The sequence below is a fragment of the Pteropus medius genome, unplaced genomic scaffold, assembly GCF_902729225.1.
Source record: "Pteropus medius unplaced genomic scaffold, Ma_sr-lr_union100, whole genome shotgun sequence".
In the NCBI taxonomy this organism is placed as follows: Eukaryota; Metazoa; Chordata; class Mammalia; order Chiroptera; family Pteropodidae; genus Pteropus; species Pteropus medius.
The window spans coordinates 1014165-1037367 of NW_024349804.1; the positions used below are offsets into that span (position 1 = coordinate 1014165).

The 23203-nt window shown below is 33.6% G+C and overlaps 1 protein-coding gene and 1 pseudogene across 2 annotated transcripts in view; both read left to right on the forward strand.

Annotated features, from left to right (window-relative positions):
• DHX15 (DEAH-box helicase 15) overlaps positions 1-23203 on the forward strand; it is a 51056-nt gene that overhangs the window by 10778 nt on the left and 17075 nt on the right. For both annotated transcript variants that reach the window (XM_039838072.1, XM_039838073.1), the window contains exons 3-6: positions 315-508; positions 13804-13963; positions 15371-15589; positions 19925-20092. In XM_039838072.1, coding sequence (XP_039694006.1) covers positions 315-508; positions 13804-13963; positions 15371-15589; positions 19925-20092 — 741 coding nt within the window. The remainder of the gene's footprint in view (positions 1-314; positions 509-13803; positions 13964-15370; positions 15590-19924; positions 20093-23203) is intronic.
• Positions 12017-12132, forward strand: LOC120582977 (uncharacterized; annotated as a pseudogene).

Below are 23203 nucleotides of genomic sequence, written 5' to 3' on the forward strand. Positions count from 1 at the left end.
AAAGTAGAATTTTTTATAAGTTGAATTTTTTGCAGCGCATAGAATAGTAGTTAATAGTAGAAGTTGATACTAGAGCACGTATCCAGCAAAGCCTCTGGACCTAGCCCACTCGAGTAGTTACGTCATGTTAGTATTATACATGACCTTTCCTTGGCTGAGTGCTCATGCTGTTAGAAGTTTGAGTCATAAATAATAATTTGTGTTGAGCCTAATTGAATTTTTTCAATTACTAGAATGAGGTAAAACACTTTATGTTAACTATATCTGATATGCAGGCAGAGTAGAATTAATTTAAATGTGAAATTATTTGATAGATTCCACAGTGGTGTGTGGAGTACATGCGATCATTACCAGGACCCAAGAGAGGAGTTGCCTGTACCCAACCCAGGAGAGTGGCTGCAATGAGTGTGGCTCAGAGAGTTGCTGATGAAATGGATGTGATGTTGGGCCAGGAAGTTGGTTACTCCATTCGATTTGAAGACTGCAGTAGTGCAAAAACCATTCTTAAGTAAGTACTATCTTTAAAAATGGACACTTTCTCTTAGTTTTCTGCTACTAGACAGGAAACTTTGCTAGTGGAGTCTCGAGTCATCCACATTTAGAATAGTCCAAAACGATAAGACTTTTTAGACTTATTAGATAATACTTTAATGTGGATTCTTTTTCTTGATAGTAATATATATAGCTATTAGTAGACGTTGAAGTTCAAAGCTCAGATTTTAGTTACCTGGTGCTTTATCTTAGGTGAAATGTTATATGATTTAAATGTGATAGAAAAGTAAAGTGACATCTTAGTAAAAGACATTAAGTTTAGAATGATGTATGGGATGGATTAGGATTTATTTGGGGGAGAGGGCTTTTAATGTTAATTATACGCTAATACCATGCATATGTTATGAGCTAAAAGGAGGATTGTCTTTTGTTCTGTGATATACTCTTAGAATTCTCAGTTCTCACTCTTCATAATATTGTTGTGCACGTGATTGACTACCATATTGAGCTTCCTAACATTTCCTTTGACTTGTATATTTTTTTATCCTTATCTTACACTTTTCATTCTGCATGACTAGAAATGTATGTAATTCTCTTGAAAATCTTCTTTTGTTCTGTTTATTTTGTATGTATGAGAAATATAAATCACATATGAATCATTTAAAAAAATTATTTTTGTCATGATGCAGTCTTCCCAGAGGTTGTTTCTAGAAGACAGTTTTGGAGGAAAATGTTACATGGGCAATGACATGAGCCTTTGATAGCAGGATTATGAATAGTGTTATGGAGTAAAATGACATATTAAATTTTTCATGTATTAGATCTTTAAATTCATGAATTCAGTATCAGTTTTAATAACAGTTGGAGTTAAGTGTTTACTTAGTCAGCTCGTCTATGACTTTATGAGGCATGTTTTTGGCTTAAACCTTAATCTTCATTGAAGAAATCTTCAGTGATACATTACTGATTAGTAGTAATTACAGTATAATTGACAAAAGAATTACATAAGCAAAATCAGCTCATGGTTTTCTATTTAAAATACAAATAATGTAAATGACTTGATAATAAAAGGCAGATTTAACTTATTTTTAGGAGGAATAATATTCTGATATATGATTCACTGCATTGAACTTTTCTTGGTAAGCCACAGTTGAGCAGGGAGAAAAGAATTTGGATATTGGGAGGTGAGAAAGTTATATGCAGTATTGGGGCAAAATGTGTGTGGGGTGGGGTAGGAAGTGGCAGGCTTTCAAAAGATGTTCGCTTGTGAAAAATTTCGGTTCATTTGCTAGGGAGTAACAAGTAACAAATAGATTGGTTAGCTCAAAATGAAAGTACTTTTGGCATTGTGATTTTTTTATGAAATAGTTTCCAGAGGCTACAACCAAATTAAAAAATTATTCCAGAGTAAGGTTATTGGCATTTCTTGGAGAATCTTTTGAAGGAGCTAGAAGCTAACCTAGTGGTGTTTTTAAGTGATGTTAAGTCCTATTTAATAGTATGGGGCTAGTTGTAGTTTTGACTGATGGGAATGGTTCATTCATTAAAAAGTGTTTTATGAATCCCTAGATATATTTTGTATAGTCATCTATCAACCCATATCATGAGAACACAGATGTTAGAAACAGCTAAAGCCTTAACTTAATGAGGATCAGCTATATAGTTAATTGGGTAGGAAGAGTGATTGACTACATCAGACAACTATCAATACCTTCTATTAATTATTATCATATGCTTATGTATTCATTTCAAATGCTTATAGATATCCATTGTGTAGCCAGAAGCCTTTAAGTTTTCACCATAAAAGGTTGATAAAGAGGACTAACTTCAGAAGCTTTTGCCTTAGGGACTCAGAATGTAACCATGTCCTTTTTGATTTATTGTTGATGATAAACAAATATTTAAATTAGTTTGAGAGTTCTAGATAAATAAGTTTAAGTCATCTCTACAGATTAAGGGTCCAGAGATAGTTTCTTCAATGTATGGGGACACGCACATATATATATAAATTTTAGGTTCTAGGTCTAATATTGTACAATTTTCAGAGAATTTGTACAAATGAGTACACACTCTTGTTAGAACAGCTTTAATTACCTATCCAGTCACAGTAGACAAGTTAGTGCAGAACCACCACTGCTATATAAATGGTTTTTCCTTTTCATTTGTTGTGTTTGCCTGCTTTAATTTTTTTCCCCCTGAAGTGTTCCTTTTGCCATCTTAGAATGGAAATTATGAAAAAAGGGGTTGGGGCTAAAGAAGAACAGACCAGTTAGTGAAAGATATGTTGCCAAATTTGTGACCAGTTGGTGAAAAACAATTCATTTTAATGGAAGGAAGAAGAGGTTGATAGACTTTAGCTGTGGACTTTAAGAAACACATTATAGTTAGGGTTGTAACTAATGAAATACGTCTTTTTTTTTTTTTTTTTTTTTTTGATGGAGCCGACAATTCTTTAGGGAATAAAACGGTTATATAGTCTTGAACCTTCAGAAAAACATAATATTTAAGATTGTTTGATAGCCAATTTCACTGTTATTTTAGATGATGTTTCTTTTTTGTTTTTTTCCTCTTGGTGCAAAATTAGTGATCTGTTTTGATATTGAGGGAACCTAGTAATTTATACAAGTACTGTTTGATTCACAACTGAATACCTTCTGTATATCAGACAGTGCTGGGTACAGTAATAAAAAGTATATCTGGTTTCTGTCCCCACACGGTAAATAAAAAGTAAAGGTAAAATTTCAAATTGTGATTAGGCTTCTGAAATAGAATATTGGGGTTTATATGAAAGCATGATTTGAGAACTCAGTTTAGATCGGAGAAGGCAGAATTTAATTTAAGTTGGCCTGAATTGAAAGTAATGATTTGCTAGAGTAGGGAGGGTTTGAGATACAGGGTGCAGAATGTTCTAGGCAGATGGAACAGCATTTTTTTTTTTTTTTTACTTTATTTCTGAAGGGAAAAATAATTGTTACTTGAGAAGGCATTAGAGTCTCTACATTTAAAGTATCCAGCTGATTTGTGTAAATTAACATTTCCATGCCAGATCACTTTTGAGATGTAGGACTGGTTTATGGACAGTATGGATGGTCACAGATTGGTTTCTTTATCTCTCTTGCCTTAACAGAGAGAGTATAAACTCTTTGGGAATGGAGATTATGTCTCTATATGCTTGCTTTGTGCACGGAACCTTTTTTTAAATAAAAAAATGAGGAAATGGAAGGGAGAAGTGTAAAATTTGTCACTACAATAATAGACTCTAGGAGAATTTTCAGTATAACCATGAAAAAGGGGTAAGTTTTTCATGGAAAGACATTTTTCCTGATTTGTTCAAACTTCTTTTGGTGGAGAGGAAGGTATATATAGTGACAGGGCAATTTGGTATACATACTTTGCTTTTATTCTAAGTCGTTTGCCTTTGAGTATCAGATTCATTTCAATTTTGGAATCTGTCACAAGACTAAGGACCCAATCTGGGAAATCTGGGGTAATGTTTATGAAGCAGAATATATTGTAGGTCTCTCAAAGACACCTGTTTATTAGTTGTCTGTACCATGGTGAGATGTTTATCTTATATATAACTTCAGGACACGCTGCTAGATAATCAGGAAAAGTTAAAGACAGAATGTGGCGTTCAAATCTATAATTGAGTGACAGTGAGAAATGAACAGTCTTGGGTTTCAAAGTGGGATAATCCGTAAAATTTAAGAGAAGTTCGAACAAACCAGTTAAAGAAGTGCTGCTTTACACAGTGTGGATTTGAAACTTATGGATTTTTTTTTTTTTTATCTCCAAAAGGCAATGTAGGCAAGAAGATGAAAGGAACCCAAAAATATTTAGCAAATGTAGAAGCCTAGGGCAAACTGCTGCAGCGAGCTGGCTGGTACAGAATCTTTAAGGTTGACATTGGGAAGGATTTACCAAGCATTGCCATAGCAGATTTCCACACTTTGGGGGCCCTGGAAACAACAGTTTGAAGCACAAACTGCATAAGACCTACATAGAGATTCCAGAGTGGTTTCCAACAAGGCAGACTCATTTTAAAATAGATGACTTGAGAAGAGAATCAAATGGAAATAGATCCTAGAACACTGAGTTCAGGATCACAGTGCCTTAGTTGTGTGCTACTCCTGCCACTTACTAGCTGTGATCTTGGTTACATTGATTAAATTCCTTCTGCTTAGTGCTTTTTTGAAGATGGAGCTGGTAACTATTTCATAAGATTGTTTTAAGATCAAATATGTTAATTTGTGTAGAGCCCTTAGTAATTCCTGTCACCCAGCAAGTGCTAAGACAACATTGCTACTGTTGCTGCTGCGGATAGTGATGGTAGATTCCCAGTTTGAGAAATTATTGGATCTTGTTAACCAGTTAACTCAGTTATCTCAGTTAATTAGAAAGGGGCTTATAAAACCAATTTAATGAAGTTCCTTTTAACACAACAATTGAATTATAATTTGAAGGTTTTTAACTTGAACTTTGACATTACTTGTCACTATGAAATGAATGAATGAATCCAAATATTGTTTTAAGGCTGACAGTGAGATGTGGAAACAGGCCTGGTACTTTAAAGATCATTAATTATACAGACATTAATTATAAACTAATTTATTGAACATCTGCTACATGGTAGGCTTTGTTCTAATTCAAGTGTAGCACTGAAGTTAAAGACAGTTTTACTGGATATTTAGAAAGAGGTGGCAATAAAGAATAAATGTGGCTTGTTCACCACTTATGTGGTTCCTATCAGAAAGACTAAAAAAAATCACTGTTGCTCTAGAATTAGATTTTATTGGCTTTGTTAATTCATAGAAAGCTAACTTGATTTCCTAAAGGTCTTCATATATTATTACAGTTGACCTTTGTGTTTATCCTTAAACACAAGGAATTAGTTATAGAAAGCTCTCTGTTTACAGTGCCAACATCTTTAAACATATAAAATAGAACCTACATATTCTAGCTTTCTGTAAATTCTGTTGTGAGGATGGTAGAGCATTTCTTTCAAAATTTGAGGAATGGATAGTGTTTTGAAAAGTGATTTAGTTGCCTTTTTTATCTGTTGTTAGTTTCTTAAGCAATTCTTTTGCTTGATTAGACATCTAACTCTGAAACATATGCCAAATGTGTTTTGGCCATTTGCAGAAATAAAGCTGTATGCCTTGGTTGCTGATTTTAAGCATTTCTGCTAAGAACCATGAGGCTATACATAGTACAAGTGGGGCTTCATATTTTCTGTCTGCTTTCTTTTTGTCCTTTTTTTGGTATTGGAAATGCATTAAAACATTAAAGATTGCAATTTAACTCAAGATACTATATGGTGCCTTTTCATGTGACTGTTTTTTTGGTATTGGAAATGCATTAAAACATAGATTCCAATTTACTCAAGATACTATATGGTGCCTTTTCATGTGACTCCTCATAATCAATATGATGCTATATGTAGTGCTATTGTGACTGTAGTAAGATTAGTGTTGCATCATACTGTGTAATGCTTTTGCTAATAATACATCAAATTGAACTTGAGCCTAAATAAATCTTTGTTTATCCCATTACCAATGAAAGGAACGTTAAGTACATAAAGGAACTGTGCTAGTGTCACTGGCTCTTTTACTTGGTTGAAGGAGGTAAGCTGTGAAGCAATTAAGAAAGTAGTTTGAGTGTCACATGAATTGGAGAGGTATTTCATTTGAGATGAGAAAGATTGAGAGACTTTGTTGACAGGAAGATTAGGTTTCAAATAGAGTAGAAGTTCCCATGCCTTGGTTTACAGCATACCTAATGTCTGAGTAATTTTTTTCATGGTACCCCAGGCCTAAAGAAATAACTCAGAATTCCATTTGTTTAGTAGTTCCTAACAAGTTAAGTATTTATCTTCTAACAGCTTAGTAGCCTTTTAAACAAATACATGTAAGTTGAAAGAAAAATCCAGTGTTTTAATTTCATTCTTAATCACCATTATTTCCTAATACGATGTCTGTGCCAATTAAATATGGGCAGTTTCTTAAACCTTGGAATCAGATTGGATACTGCCACCTTTATTGTTCACTGATTTTTGCCTTATACACTTGACTCTTGAACGCGGGGGTTAGGGGTGCTGGTCGGTCATGTTCATCATCAGTCATGTCCAGCTTGAGTTGTCTCTCAGTATCCACAGGGTATTGGTTCCAAGAACTGCCCCCCACTCCCCCCACTACCAAAATTTATAGGTGCTCAAGTCTCCATATAAAATGGAGTAGATCAGTGCTTGTAGTTTGTCCTCTGTATCCATGGACTCCGAGCCTTAGATGGAAAATAGTTCAGGTATTTATTGGAAAAAAGATCCATATAATAAGTGGACCTATGCAGTGCAAAACCATATTGTTCAAGGGTCAACTGTACTTGCCTTTTATCACAAATATGAAAAATTCAGCTTTTCAAAGATAACATCAAAAGGAGTATAGCATGATGTGCAGTTGAAACTCTGAACTACCTCATGCTAACAGTATGGAAAACAGTAATATAAGTTGTTTTGAAGCATTAAGGCAGAACATATTTATTCTCTGGAAATAGGCTAACAATTATATACCCAAAAGTAGTTTATTCTTTTGACTGGATATATAGTTATACTCCGTTGAACGATGGGGTGCATTCCGAGTAATAGGTCATTAGATGATTTCATTGTTGTGCAAACATCATAGAGTGTACTTACACGAACCTAGATGGTATAGCTTACTGCACACCGAGCTACATAGTATGCCACTTTCATGTGTGCAGTATGTTGTTGACCGAAATATCGTTATGTAGGTGCATCACAGTACATCGATACTAAGATTACATAGTAATCTGAACTCGGATTATGTTAGGGGATTATACATAAACTGTCCATTAGGAGATCTTAATACTGAACCACAAAATGTCTTGTTTTTTTTTAAGCTGCTGTGTTCACAGGGATCAGGTTTGCGAAATTGTCTTAATTTCATAGAACTATGTAAATTGAAAAATATAGTGCTAGCCATTTGGATACACAGAAGATATTCTTAAATTAGTGATGAATTTAAAAATAGCTAGATCACTTAAAAGAGGTAAATAACTTCAAATTTTAAACTGACCTCTATATTTAGAGTAGATGATCAATTCTTTTTTTTGTACCTGTGGCGTACAGAAGTAACTGATACTGGAAGAAATTGTTTTGATGTTGGAAGGTAATTTGATGACTTTTATCTGTAGCTATTGAATAAGTATAATGGCATTCACTGAGCATATTTGAAAATTGTTTGCTTTTTTTGGTAATCAGCCATTTCATAGTGTTGTCATTATGAAGGATGGTTAGGGTGTTCAGTCTCACCATATTTAGTAGTGAAAAGAGCTGTTTTATAAAATCACTATGCTATATATAGTCTTGTCTTCTAAAATAGTTCCTGATAAGTGAAAGCTGTTTAGCTTTGTTCTTCTGTTTTTTACTGTTGTCATTCAAAAAGTATTTTACTCATAAGGGCTATAAACAAAAATATGTTACATGGCAGGGAAAATAAAAGTGAATAAATCTTTCGGTCATAGTCTCTTTTAGAAGTCTTGATCTATTATAACTGAAGAAATTAACTATGCAGAAACGTGTTCGTGCAGGCATTTTAATGTGGATAGCTTTTCTTTAATAGAGGCATTCATGTGACTTGACTGGATTGTAGTGGATTTACCACTAAAAACTTAGTGGTAAATAGAAAATTTATACAAACCTTAAATATTTCATTTATATTTAAAACCTCTACATCATTTATCAATCTATTTATATAGGACTAACACCATTTCCTTGAATATGGGCCCTCTGTTTGGAATTCCAGTATGCAGTAAAATGTCTAGTTCTTAAGGTGGGATTTAAACTTCAAACATTTGTAAAATACATTTGTAAATTCCAGACCCCTTTCACTTTTTTATATAGTTATTACCCATTTGATTGTGTGTGTCTGTGTGTGTGTTGATAGTTTTTCAGGCTTTTCTGAAGTATACAACTTAGGATAGATGCTGTTCTCTTTTCTGTGCTAAGAGTAATTGCATTTATCCAACTGGTAAGGATAAATGTGGCTTTACTACAAAATGTTTTAGAGAGGGTAATGTTATTCTAATTTATCAGGTGAAACAGTATAGTGTAGAATTCTACTCTATTGAATACTTAAGTGCCAGGCAGTTGGTGTACTAGGTGCATTATATACATTGTTTATTTTAATTTAATTAATAGCCACCATATTATTTTACTAGTGGCACATTAGAGAAGTTGACTCGTTCAAGGTCAGATACCAGTAAGAAAGCAAGGACTTGAACCTAAGGATATGCTCTTAACGACTGTGTATGTTGCTTCTTTCCATCTTCATCCTCATCTCCATGTGTATTTGTAATGCTTTCCTAGGTAATAGGGAAAGCAGTAAATCTAATTACTCAGATTAAACAATGCCAGTCATTTATAATACCCTTGGAAACAGATACCACGAATTTCTTTGGGTCGTACTGAGTCAAGTGTTTGATTATTTAGACACATAGTTTTTATTTATCTGCATATTTAGTTAAGCCTTGATAAAGCTTATGCTTTGAAAGGTAACCAGACCCTAACAGTAATGGAACAGCACTTCCTAACTAGGATTTTCAGAACAAAATAACTTTTTCACCGTTTATAGAAGCATTGTTTCAAGACACATGACTGCCGATTTCACTTACATTGTATTTTGGAGATGATTCTAGAACAGTAAATATAAAGTTGCCTTATTCTTTTTAATAGCTGTGTAGTTTGTTATTTAACTGATTCTATTGATTGGCACAAAAATTTGCAGTTTTTGTTATCAAAAATTGCTGCTGCCCTCGTTAGTACCCTCCTACTGCCTTGTACACACATTTTTCCACACATGCACCGGTGTATGTCTGTGAAATGAGTTCCCTAAAAATAAAATTGGTTGGGTCAAAGGGCATATTTGAATTTTATTAGTTGTTTCTAGTTTGCCCTCCACAGAGATTTTATCTACTCTGACCAGTAAGGAATGAGCAAATGAGCGTCTGTTTTTGTTCCCTTGCCAGTACTACGTTGTGGAATTTCTTTTTGTCAATATTGTAACTGAAAAATGGAATCTCTTTATGATTTTAATTTGCATTTCTTTTGTATGAAGTTGAGCATCTTTATGAACCATTTGTATTTCTTTTTGGAATCCGAGAATAGCGCTTTTTTCATCTTTCCCAGAAGTATTGCTACCTGGTTGATAGTTATTTGTGAGTTGCTATTTTGAATGCATCCCAATAACAGAAAAAGTAAATTTGAAAAAAAAGTATTATAGGATTGATGAAATTTGATATCTGTTCATATTCTTTGCCTATCTTTTTATGATTGGTTAACTTTTTTCTTATTGATTTTTAGGAGCTTTTAACAAAATTAGCATTCTGGGTATAAGATGCAATTTTTGTCCAGTTTGTCATTTGTTTCTTTGCTTTGTTTATACTTCATGCCATGCAGAAACCTTGAATTGCGTACAAGTATTTAATTAACCACTTATTTTAACACTGGATTGTGCATTATACCTTGCCTAAGATTGTTTTAAATAATTTAATCCCTGTATTTTAGAATGTTTTCGTTTCAAACATCTTTGATCAATCAGGCATTTGGGAGGGGGGAGGTAAGGTTCAAGAAAGGGATTCAGGAAGACTCTTCCTTTTTCCCTCCCTCCCTCAACCCTTCCCCCATACACCTGCACCAAATAACATAGCACTATGTTATTTGCTTCCCCACGAAGACAGTTTTTTCATCACCCATAACTTGAGCATTAGTCACTGACATTCATTAAAATTATGAATAATACATAGTTTATTTAAAAATTTTCTGGCATTTTGGAAAACATTTTTCACCTTTCTGTGGATATTTTTTCCTTTATGATTTTTGTTTTAACTGGACAATGAGATGTTTCGAAAATTTATAAATATATAAAAACACAAAACTATAAACAAGTAACGCATGTGCAGTACATAATATTTTGCCATGCTTTATTTACATCACAGTTGGTCATGTTGACTGGGATCGGGGTTGGTGATTGGCTTGTAGTTGTACTATGTTGTCTGTGTGAGCCATTTGCAAAAGTATTTAAGCTAAATTGATAGTACTCAGTACACTAGGTTTTTTTGCTTTACTTTGTTTTATTCATTAAACGTCGTGGTTGGAAATATGAACTATTTCTGACTTAATCCAAGGATGTTTTGCTGCTTTTGGAGTCTGCTTTGCTCAATCTACCTCTTCTGCCTCTTGTTTAACTTGATTTGGACTAGTGCTTCTCATTTTTGCAAGCATCAGAATCACATGAAAGCTTGGTAGAACAGATTGTTATGCACCACCTTCAAAATTTCTGATTAAGCAGGTCAGGGATGAGACCCAAGTTTTGTATTTCTAACCAGTTCCTAGGTGATGCAGATGACTTTTTTAAGTGAGTCTGTCCCAAAACAGAAAAAACTGTAGATAATAGGATACCCGGTAAAAGGCAGACTTTGGCTGTCCTATGCAATTTTTTTTTTACTAGACCATTATTGAAACTTCAAAATTATATAATCACAGTTTTATTTTTGTGACACTATTCTTGTGACTTACCTTTTATCCTGGGTATTTCATTACTACTATAAAACTTAGTAAAACTTGACTTGGGTAAAGGAAAATGGCTGTAGTTTTTACAGGACCACCTGGTTATGCCTTTTCTATTCCCTGTTTCAGGCACTGTTTTTTTTTTTAAAGAGCAAAGGGCTTCATCTAAGAGTACAGCAAATCATCAGGTAGCTTTTTGTTATACATAAACACACACACCCTCCCCCCCTCTCTCCCCTGGGACTTTGAGGGAGAGTTTTAGTGTCAGAGAGACTCAGAATCGGATTTGGTACACTGATACCTAGTCTTAGTAAGTAAGCTGTTCTTTGGTTTCGAGACCCTGAAAAAGTTAACTGCCAATATTCTGTTTTCTTCACTGTAAAAGCATCCAATTTGATTGTATCTTTGAGTCCTTCCAACTATAAAAATACCGTTTTTCCTGAAGCTTTTTCTGTTGTGCAAACGACCATCTTTTTATTAACTGGTGATACAGGAGATAACTATAGCATCTCATGGAATTGGATCACTGGGTGAGGATCAGATTAAATTGAAGAATATCCAGGACTCTGTCCCTGGAACTTGGAAGTCAGGGTTTGAGCTCAGTTGACCTTTTAACTCAGTACATGTAATACACATAATTGTTAATAAAACAAGGCAAAATATTCCATTAATCTAATTTAGAATATTTAATATCTGCCATTTCTAATATTTCCCTTCTTAGAAGAATATAAAAGAATGAATATTAAGGTCAGCTCTCTCTGCCTTTGACTATCGCTATACGTTTTGTTGTCGAAGCTGGATGGGTGTGAGGAGGAAAAAGATGAAAATAAAGAGGATGCTTTTTAAAATGAGTTTTAGGACATGGTTTCATAGTGTAGCGGTTAGCACGTCTGCTTTACATGCAGAGGGTCCTGGGTTCGCGCCCCAGTGGAGTCACGGTCTGTGGTCTACAGACATGCCACCCTGAACAAGCCCGATGTCTGATCTCGGAAGCTAAGTAAGGTCGGGCCTGGTTAGTACTTGGATGGGAGACCACCTAGGAAGACCAGGTGCTGTAGGCATAAGTAATAATAATAAATAAAAAATAATTTTAAAAAAGATAAAATGAGTTTTAAGGAGTTGTCAAGTCAGTGTCAGATACTTTATCAGTTGTGACGTTTTTCTCAATTTTAGTATGAAATTCTTGCGCATTTTAAAATCTATGAGTCTCCTAAATTGGTGGCAGTTTGGTTGTCATTGTGAATTCTCGAACTTGATTTAGTTGTACATATTGTTATTTCAAGTAAGTAATGAACCGTATATTGCGTTTATTTGCTAATTAAAATGCTTTCAAAAATATACTAGGATTCCAAATTGAAATGAGTAGGCTTGGAAACTGAGCAGCAGGGTGTAAGTTTGCTAATAAATATTTAGCAAATATTTGTTGGAAGTGACTTTTGCAAAACATAAGTTTTGTTGAATGTAAGAAAGTTACTTACAAGTAGTTGAAAACTGTATTATGTTTTGCTACTGAGATAATGTGCAAAAGGATTGCCTATCTCATGTCAGTACTAATACTGGAAGGCAGGAGAAATTACCAAATGTCCCCAAATAGATCAAAGACATTTCAAAGCAACTGGAGGCTATAACATAGCTGATTCATGCACTGTGCTAACCTGTCGTTAAGGCATTGAGTCATAGTTTAATTGGCACTTTTTTCTTTCATGGTCTTAATATAAAATAATCTTGCAGATAATGCTGTGTAGATTCCAGAAATGTGTTTAGGTGACATAAAGAGAATTCATTTCTCTTGTACACTGTCAATTTGCTGAATTTATTGCTCCAACGGATGGCATCAGCTAAAAATATCAAGTTGGTCCATGAAAGATCAGGTTAGACTAATTTATGAAAAATAGAGCCAAAATAGTGAAGTCATAAATGATGACTTCAGATTTTATACGACTTTTAAATTTTTAAATAAAATCACGGATTTGTATTTAACAAAATGAGCTGTGACTTCAGCATTTGCAGACAGACTTTGTTTTGTCCTGTCACCAAACAGGATAGTTGTTTCGTATTCGTGACAGTAGTAGCTGGAATGGAATGGATGGCTGACCCATTCAACCATTCTACAAACCATCTTTCAGCTGACTTCTCTTGAGCTATTCCTAAGTCTGGTTTCCTCCTCTGGTTCATTGATCTAGCTGGTAATCATGTGGCTTTTCTCTTCCATATATGTTTGTCAGCATTTCTTTAGTACTAATGCTACTCCTCATTCCATGAATGTATTCCTTTTTGTGCTGCTTTACAATCATTTCATTAAATTAGGTGGGGCAGGGGAGTGTGCATTTGCATGTAGTAACATTTTAGTCATGGCGATGTTATAAAGCAACTTAAAATGATTTCTTAGTTTTGTTTTGCAGGTTGAATATTTGTATGCTTCAGATTTTGCTTTGGCATTTGCGTGAAACCATGTGATCATTATATTTTGTAATTAGATTTGTTTTCTCAATGCATTTCAGTATTACAGTCACTTGTTAAGATCTAATAATATATAGCTTGTTTGATATATACTCTTAAATTTTTTCTTGAAGCCTAATTTTGCAAATGATTTCAAAACAATAGCACGTTTGTTTTTAGGCAGTTTTAATTTTGACTTAACCCGATGTTTTTGCATTTCATTTTTACGTAATGAAGTTTAGTTTTAAAGTTCCCTAAATGAAACTTGACCAACACATTCTTTGTGAATGTAGGTACATGACTGATGGGATGTTACTTCGTGAAGCTATGAATGATCCCCTCCTGGAGCGTTATGGTGTAATAATTCTTGACGAGGCTCATGAAAGGACATTGGCTACAGATATTCTCATGGGTGTTCTGAAGGAAGTTGTAAGACAGAGATCAGATTTAAAGGTGAGGTAATTTCTTTTACTCATTTCATAAAATGTGTATATATAAAAAAGAACACATGCTGATCACTCATCAACAATAAAGAATAACTGCAAAAGAAGCAACCAGCAAGCATCCACACTGATTTTTTCCTAGTCTGCTTTGTCTTTCTTTTAGACTTTTAAGTGTACTTCTACTTTTTAGTAATATATTTTTAAGCCAAATCTCTTCAATTTCTAACCCACCCAGTTTTTAAAAATAAGCATGGTATTTTTGTAACCTTCCTGCTCACCCTACACTTTTAAGTACGGGGGCCTCCTTTAAGGATCAAATCTTTGTCCTTGTCCCAATACAAATACACCCATTATAATTGTAATGTCGGAGAGTGGGAATAACTGTGTCCGGAACAGCCCACTCCTCAGAAATGCATTTGCTTAACCTACAGGCTTGTTTTTTTCCTGTTAATACCATTTGTACCCTGGCCAGTGTTACTATGTTGATAAGGGCTTAAAAATGACTAAAATTCTCCTTTTTACATTTTGTGTGTGTGCGAATGCATACACACACACACACACACACACCATTCATTAGAACTTAGACTCATTATATTAGTTTTTATGTTACAAGGGAATTATATACTTGGTAGAAAGTCTGGGTCTTAAAAAAAGTTGGTATCTGGGTATGTTTTTCTTTAAAAAATTAAATTATTCTTTTAAAGAATATATTTGAAGAACTATATGAGTATTACCATTATTAAACTTCATGAGCTATTGAAGTTTTAGGGGAGAAACTCAAAAGTAGAAATTAACTCTATAGCAGACTGTTTTTTGGAGGGAGCTTTTTAATGGGTTATAGAATGTATGATTAACATAAAGGCGATTGCAGTCACGCAGCCCTGTACCTGAGCAACCCTTTGTAGCTGTGGCTTTTTAAAAAGGAAACCTGTGTTTATTTTAGGAATTTTTTTCAAAGAAGTCATGCTTATTAAAGGTGAATTAGAAGAAGGGAAAAAGTTTACATCTATGTCACGGGTATTTTTGTTTTTATTTTTAGTTTTTTTTGGGGGGGAAAGGGATTTTCTTTCTGTTTTTCCCCATATGAAGGTGGTCTTTTGACAGTCCCTTTATTACTTTGTAACTTTATAAACTTTGGTTTTTATGGTATTATTTCATGAAGATAATATTGTAGTTTATTGAATATCAGGTTTATTTCTAACTTTTTTTAAAAAGTATAAATAACTTATTGCAGCTCAGTCTCTTCTATATTTGATTTTTTAATCACAATTTATTAGTATTTAATCACAATTTATCAGTTTTAAGCTTCTTATAGCTGATACGCATATAGAACAATAAACATTATTGTACTTGTTTTTTTAAGACAGCATAAGAATCCTTAAAGACAGCTTCAAATAATTTACTGTTTTTTCTTCAGGTTATAGTTATGAGTGCTACCCTAGATGCAGGAAAATTCCAGATTTACTTTGATAACTGTCCTCTGTTGACTATTCCTGGGCGTACACATCCTGTTGAGATCTTTTATACTCCTGAACCAGAGAGAGATTATCTTGAAGCAGCAATTCGAACAGTGATCCAAATCCATATGTGTGAAGAAGAGGAGGGAGATCTTCTGCTTTTCTTAACTGGTCAAGAGGTATTGTCATTATTTGCTTCATTATTTAGCCTTCGGCATATTAATTCTGTTATGCATCAACTTTAAATTTAAGAACTTGGCATATATTTTTATCCCAACATTTAAAGTTTTTTTCAAGCCAATTATATATGAAATACATAAACTTTTTTAACCATGTACTCTAATACCTTTTTATACCATTAGTGTTTATGTTTAAGTTAATTATCTTAAGTGACTATAGAAGTTCAGGAAAAGCTATCTGGATAAAAGTTTTTATAAAGCCTTTTACGAGAGGTTTTCTTAGACCCTGGCATTTGTTCTAATAGGCTTTGTGAATTTTCTAGAATGTGCTTCACAAAATAATATACATATATATCACTTTACAAAACTTGCAGATTGCAATTCAAAGGTAAGATATAGGGCCTGAGATTCTGTATTCCTTACAAGCTTCCAAGTAAGGCTGAAGTTTTCAAGGGTTGAGTAGCGAGGTTTAAGAACAGTGCTCCTCCATTAGAACTTTCTTCAATGCTGAAAGTGTTCTTGTTGGTGCTGTTCAATATGGTAGCCACCAACATAAGGCTTTTGAGTATTTGAAACATTGTTGGTGAGGAGGGACTACATTTTAATTTTACAGAATTCTAGTTAATTTAAACATAAGTAGCTACATGTGCTGACCTCCTGTTTTAGTTTTTTTATGGCCCACTAGTTAAGAATTAGTTTTATATTTTTAAAGAGTTATAAATAAAAACAAAGAATATGCAACAAATGGTATGTGGATGCAAAGCCTAAATATTTTGGCCCTTTTCAGTAAAAGATCTGATCCCTGCTCCTGAACATTTTTTTCCTTAAATGTGGTCAGTGGGTTATCTGCCGAGGGGAGGAGAGTTTGTTAAAATAAAGCAGGGTCTTGGTCCTGTTCCAGACTTACTGAAACAGGTGAAATATAGGAATCTACAACTTCCACAAGTTCTTTGGTCCATTTTTGTATTCCCTTAGGTTTAAAGTTCATTGCTCCCAAGGGATATGGTAGCCAGTCTAAAACCTGGGGGACATTAATGACACCACTCTAAACAGTGTTGTGGGAAATAGCCCTAGTTAGTCCAGAGCCCTAGTTAGTCCAGAGGTCTGTTGTTTGACCACCTGCCTCCACTGGAATGTGAACTTTTATTTGTGTTCAGTTTCTACAGAGATGCTTGGTGTATTATATTTGAGTAAATGTTAACTGCATTTACAGCTATAAATGTTGACTAATTTTTTTTTGTCCATTTCTTCAGTTTTGTTTGTATGATTTATAATTTGTACCTCATTGGCTGTACTTTTTTGTAGATCAAGATTTTTCAACCTCAACACTATGTTTTAGGCCAATTAATTCTTTGTCGTGGAGTGCTTTGTGCATTGTATTCACATCTCTGGCCTTTACCCATTAGATGCAATGACACTCTTCCTCAGTTTGACAACCAAAAATGTCTACAAACATTGCTAAATGTGTCCGCTAGGGGGTTCAAAATCTTTCCCAGTAGAGAATTATATTTATTCTTTTGGGAAGTAAGATGTATTGCAAATTTAGTTTTACAGATAAACCTCTCTCCTTATTAGTCTTCCTTTTTATGCATTTTGAATGACCAGGTTTTTATATATTTTGTGTGCAAGAGTACCAAGTGCTTTTCTGATGGAATGTAAACTGAAGTAACCTGTAAATAACACTGTCGTGGTATTTGTTTTGTCTTGTTTTGTGTGGTCTTTATAAAAGTTTCTCATTTCTTCCAAAGCGTATAGCATATTTTCTTAAACAATTATTTATAAGAGTTATTAGAATTTTGTCAATATCAAATGGCCTCATGGTGAGGACCTGAAAGGCTTGTCTGTGAGTTAACTTCCTTAGTTGATATTTTGGCAACTATCCTATAGCTGAGGAAAAGAAGGGAGTAGTAAGTAAGACCCATGGTCTTCAGCCATGTGCTAGAGCGGGAGTATATGTCAGTAAAGTGTCACTATAATTGTGAACTGGGTTTATATGGATCCTGTTATGTTTTTAAATTCCCTTTAGGTGGCTGGTCTTAAATTTGAAGATCTTTGGGGAGAAGGTAGCAGATCTAATATATTTTGTTTTCATTGATTTCGTATAGTAGGTAAAGATATGTAAAATAATTATTTCTCAGGTCTCTGACCCTTTGTGTTTTTTTTTTGCTTAGTCAGTGAAATGGTAGATTCTGGGAATTTATTACTCATGTCTTCATAAATTTGAATAGCATCCATAAAATTTATTGTGAAATTTTTAAATGATTTTTAAGACCATATTACCATTTTGACCACTTTAACAATGGTGCTTCTATAGTTATCTGACAATTTGAGAGAGACCAGTTTTAATTGGTGAAAAGTTGGGAAAGATTTGAATTCTAGAATGTTTTTTATGTTTTTTTTTATGTTGATGCTTAAAATCTGGACTTAAGTACTTAGGGGAGCTGCAACTACTGAATTAGATAAGAATGGTTGTAATGTAAATATCAATTGTAAATGCATACTTGGAGATATTAAAACCATTCTTTAAACAACACATTCTTTTATCTTTAATTTTTTCCCAGTAAAATGTCTTTTCCACACATAGCGAGTTCAGCCTCTTCAAATGAGTAGGGTCCACTATAATTTACTAACATAATACTTTTGGAACTGAAAGTCTAATCAAATCAGAAACTCTTCAACTTCTGTCTGAATTCTCAGTGTTGCTCATGACTTAGCAGCAGATGGTTGCTTTTTGCTGATGACTGTCAATGACTTTTGTGGTCTTCTGAACTGGCAATGAGGACTTTAAAGTGGTGTTTATAGATGTCTTTATATGCCGTGAAGTAGTGATTTCATTTTTGCTCCATGTATGCTTAGCAGATTGGATAGTCTAGTCTCAAGTAAAGTTGAAATTATCTTCTTGTTAAAATTCTAGAATCTGCAAATGTACAACTTGGAGCACTTAATTTTCTAATGTTATATATGAAATGTAGGTGTTTGGTGCCTTCTAATTTATTTTCCAGTCAAATATACGATTAAATTAACAAAATTGCAAGTGTTCTGAATATTGGCTGCTGGGTTTTTTTTGTTGTTGTTTGTTTTTTGTTTTTTGTTTTTTCATTTTTTCTTTTAGGAAAAAAAATCTAATTTTGTATTTGCATACCAGCAGGGGGCATTCTAATCTAGATACAGCATTTAAAAGCAATTTTTTTCTTAAAATATTTTTCATCTGTTATATATTTTTTTTCAGTGAATTAACATTTTTTTCATTTTCTTTTAGAAACTTTAGGTCTCAAAGAGAACTATTAATGTGGCATTTTTAATAGTAATTTTCTATATCACAATTTTCAAGACCTTATCTGTTATTTAAGAAAAATAGTATGTTTAGAATAGATGACCAAAAAAAAATTTTTCTTCTTAAGTATCCAAGAACTTTGTGTTTTTTAACATGAAAAAAAAAGTTGCACTTCGATTTAAAATCATTTAGAGTCAAGGAACATTATCCTAGTTTAATAAAAATATGGAATAAATTTATCTGATAATTTTTTTCCTTTTATAGAAAAAATATTCTGTCTTTCAAATGAATGATAATTTCTTGATAAGGATAGCTTCTGATTGAGTCTTTCATTGGACAGGCTGCAAATCAGTCGTTTAACATACTTCTGAGTTTAACTGAATTAATGCTTCAGTGAAATTTAACATATATCTCCCTCCTGATTTTTAAGTCATTTTGCCAACCCCTACAGCCTCCACCTACCTCTGTGTTTCACAGTCTTGAGTATTCATTATGTCCTTTCTTTAAACCTGGGTTTGTATGCATATGTATTGAAATAGTTTTCTGTGGTAAGGGAATTTTTGAAGATGTTCTCAAGTATTTGGGTCAGTCTAGTTCTTAAATATGTTGATATACTGTAAAGGTGTTTGTTCTCATTAGGAACGGTGAAGCAAATCTTCCATATAATTGTATTAGTGATAACATGACATTAAAGCCTAATTGGCTTTTTTAAAAATCTGGCACATCAATTTCTTTTAGATTGTGAAAATCGAAAAGGTTACGACTGCAGTTAAATATTCCTGGGTGAGAAATTTCAATTTTAGTACAATTTGTTGAGAATTTATTAGGACATCCGACGTTAAGAAAAGGAGTACGGAATGAACGCCCATAAGGCAGTTGTATGTTTATTTGGCTAGAGAAATCAGTTTCTTGGATTATTTGGAAATCCCAATGAAATTCGCTAAATTAGTTTTGATTACTAAATTGAAAATAATGCTTCATAGAACTAGGATTATGATGAGTAGTTAAAATGTTTCAGTGTGTATTTCTTTTGTTTTCAGACTCAAACTTTTATTTTGTAGGAAATTGATGAAGCCTGTAAGAGAATAAAACGTGAGGTTGATGATTTAGGCCCTGAAGTTGGTGACATTAAAATCATTCCATTGTACTCTACACTCCCACCTCAGCAGCAGCAGCGCATATTTGAACCTCCGCCTCCAAAAAAACAGAATGGAGCAATTGGAAGAAAGGTAGCGTAGAAACTTTCTCTGTAAACATTTTGTATATATCGTGAGAATTTTCTGTGAGGTATCAAACTATATTGAATTATGGAGGACTAAGTTATGGGTGATTTTGAACTGGATTGTACACAACAAAATAATCTACATTTTAAAAGTTTTAAAAAATGTATTTAGATGGAGTTTATATATTTTGACCTTAGAGAAAAAGCAGGTACTGCTTTTTCCACCCTTCAAGAAGTTCCTTGGTAAATGGAAGGTTGGGTAGGGTAATTTAAGACGGAGAAGAGAGCAAAGTGCTGTCTTCACCCTATTAAATCACTTGACAAAAACTAAGCACTTTTTTCTTTAGTGCCTTGGCTTCTGCCTAGAATTTTCTTCAAGATCTAACCAAGTGTCATCTATAGATATGAAATGTTTTCTGCACAGCTCTCTAAAGTAGCACTGTTAGCAGATTATATTGCGTAAGTATGTGAGTTTCCCGAGGGCAGGAACTAGATCTTTTTGGTGTACATGTGTGCTTGGCACAAGAAGGGAGCAAGGCATTTCTAGCCCTGTTTCTGGGCACTTTGTTGAGATGGGATGGAGATCATCATTCCAGTTTGAAACTGTGCAGCTATGTTTTTATTTTTTTTAAGAGATAGGGGTTCTAATAGATTCTTTGAAAAATAAGATTGCGTTGTTTGAAAAGGATTGAAAACGACGACGAAGATGACGTTGACATTTTTTAAGCTCGGCCATTGATTAAGTTATAGCTGTATGTGAATTTTAGTAAACGTCTTAATCTCTAGTTTTAAAGTTCTCATTTTTTTTGAGATGGGTATAATTCATTACCTTCATCACCTTGGGAGATGATTGTTAAGGATTAAGCTCGGTGTATACAGATGCTAACATACCTAGAACAAACTAGCCCCTCATAGTATCCATTATAAATTTTAAGTTTATATGTTTAGAAAGAAGTCTTAACCTGAAATGTTACTCATTTGTGATGTACTTGTCAAATTTGGAATCTATTGTTTTTCTTATTTCTGTGTATCTTTTTTATCATATTTTTAATGATTTGAAAAAACAAAGATATATCTATATCATGGCTAATTAATTTTTTACATGGCTGTGTAAAAGTTAAATGAACCAGAAATATTTTTCAGATTGAAAAAATTTACTGAATGAATATGCAACACCAGCCTAGTGGAATATAAATTCACAGGCAATAGGGAAAAAGTCAGTTTTTGAATTTTTCATAGATCAGCAAGAGTAGTGAAAGCCTTAAAAAATAGTTTGATCCTAGCTTCATTATGTTGAACTTTCCAGTTACTGTCATGGCATTGTCTCTAGAACAATTAAAAACATTTTTCTCTTACTTTATTTGCACTCTGAACTTTGGGGAAAACTTTGTTTTAAGGGATACATTGAGTATTCAGTTTTGAAGTTCATTTGTTGACTGAAAAGTACTAATTCTTTCTGAAGTTTTAGCTTGATTCTGTAGCTAGATGTATATAAAATAGCAATTTCTTAAACATTTCTATAGTAAAGAGGCGTTAATGCGTCCTCCAGGCAGAGGATTTGTCTTGAAAACATGTACATATATATCTGCATTTGTTTTTATTTTAAAATGGTGTTTTTATCATTGAGTAAAATTGGCATATTGTAAGATTTATTATGTCTCCATGTGATTCTCTTCTATTTTAAGTTACGTTGAGCTTTATGAACCCACACTTATTAAAACTTATTTTACATGTGAGCCCTTCTTTGCTCTGTTTATTTAGGTGCCAATTCAATACATGATAATTTCGTAGAATCTACAGCTTAAACCCGTGGAGCCGAATTAGTTTTTTTTTTTAAACTTGCTTTTTGTGTTCTTGTAAATCCTAAAGATTTTGAGGAATAATCTTCACTGTAAAGAATGATTCTTCAGCAGCTCATTATAATATAGATGATGGGGGATCATTGGAATCCCCATTCTTGGGTTTACCATGGCTTTTAATTCTGAATCAGAACTAAGGGTCACAGTACCCCTTCATTATCCATTAATGGTGCATCATTCAGCTAAAACTACAGGACTTCTTGCTAGGAAATCATGTTACCTCTTGACATTAGTCAGCTTCATCTTAGAGATTGAGAAGAGCACTGTCATAGACTCCCTGGATATTCCAGAGAGAGGGATGACTTCCCTTGGCATTTGATACATCATTCTTATTTCAAGGAAAAACACTTTGAAGTCAGTGTTTAAAGTAAAATGAAAATTTTTTATAGAAGGCTGGTTCATAGAGGAGGATCTGTTCATCAAATCATATTTTTTTTTTCGCTGGATAGCGAAGCTGCTTGGAAGGAGGTAGGAGTGCCAGTTGAAAACCTAGGCTAGCTAAAATGTGCTGGCCAAGCACTGACTGGCAGGCAGGTGAGCAGGTGACCATCAGCCCCAAGGCCTGCCTGGCCCAGATTGAAAGAAAAAAGGGGTTGGTGGGATTGTGGGGAAGGAAGAAGGGTAAGAAGGTGCACACAGGATTTCTGAAGGAAAGTGAGCAGATAGCAGAACAGGAAAAATTGGCATTCAGTTGCTGTTTTCCCTGTTCCTGTTAACAGATGTCACAACCAATAATATCCTGTCCACCTTATAAAACAAAGGACTAGAGGCCAAGGCGATCCTTTGTCATGAATTTATTAAACATTACTGTGCCAGTTATTGGAATGGGGTGTTTATTCAAGAATGTTAATTGTTGCTGATTGACATTTCACAATTAATTTAAAATTATATTGGAACATTTAGGGATTTACTTTTTGCCTCCAGTTTTGAAAAGCAAAATCAGTCTGATTCATTTTTTGTTAAATTGTTTATGTATTTTGTTCTAGTACACGGATAATAGCTGGTATAGAGTAGAATATAATTAGTATTAAAAGGTTTGGAACAAAGAGAATATTTATAGAAGTCTTGAAAAGTCCCAACAAAATAATCGTAATTCTGTATTACTTCATATTTGATGGATACTTTTTTTGTTATTCCTCATTGTATTAATTTTTACAAAATAGAGTTTACAATTTGTGCTGAAACTAATAAAGCTTTTTGGTATTAAATTTTTAAATGTAGCCTGTAAAGATTTATGGTCATTTGGGGACTTAGCATTC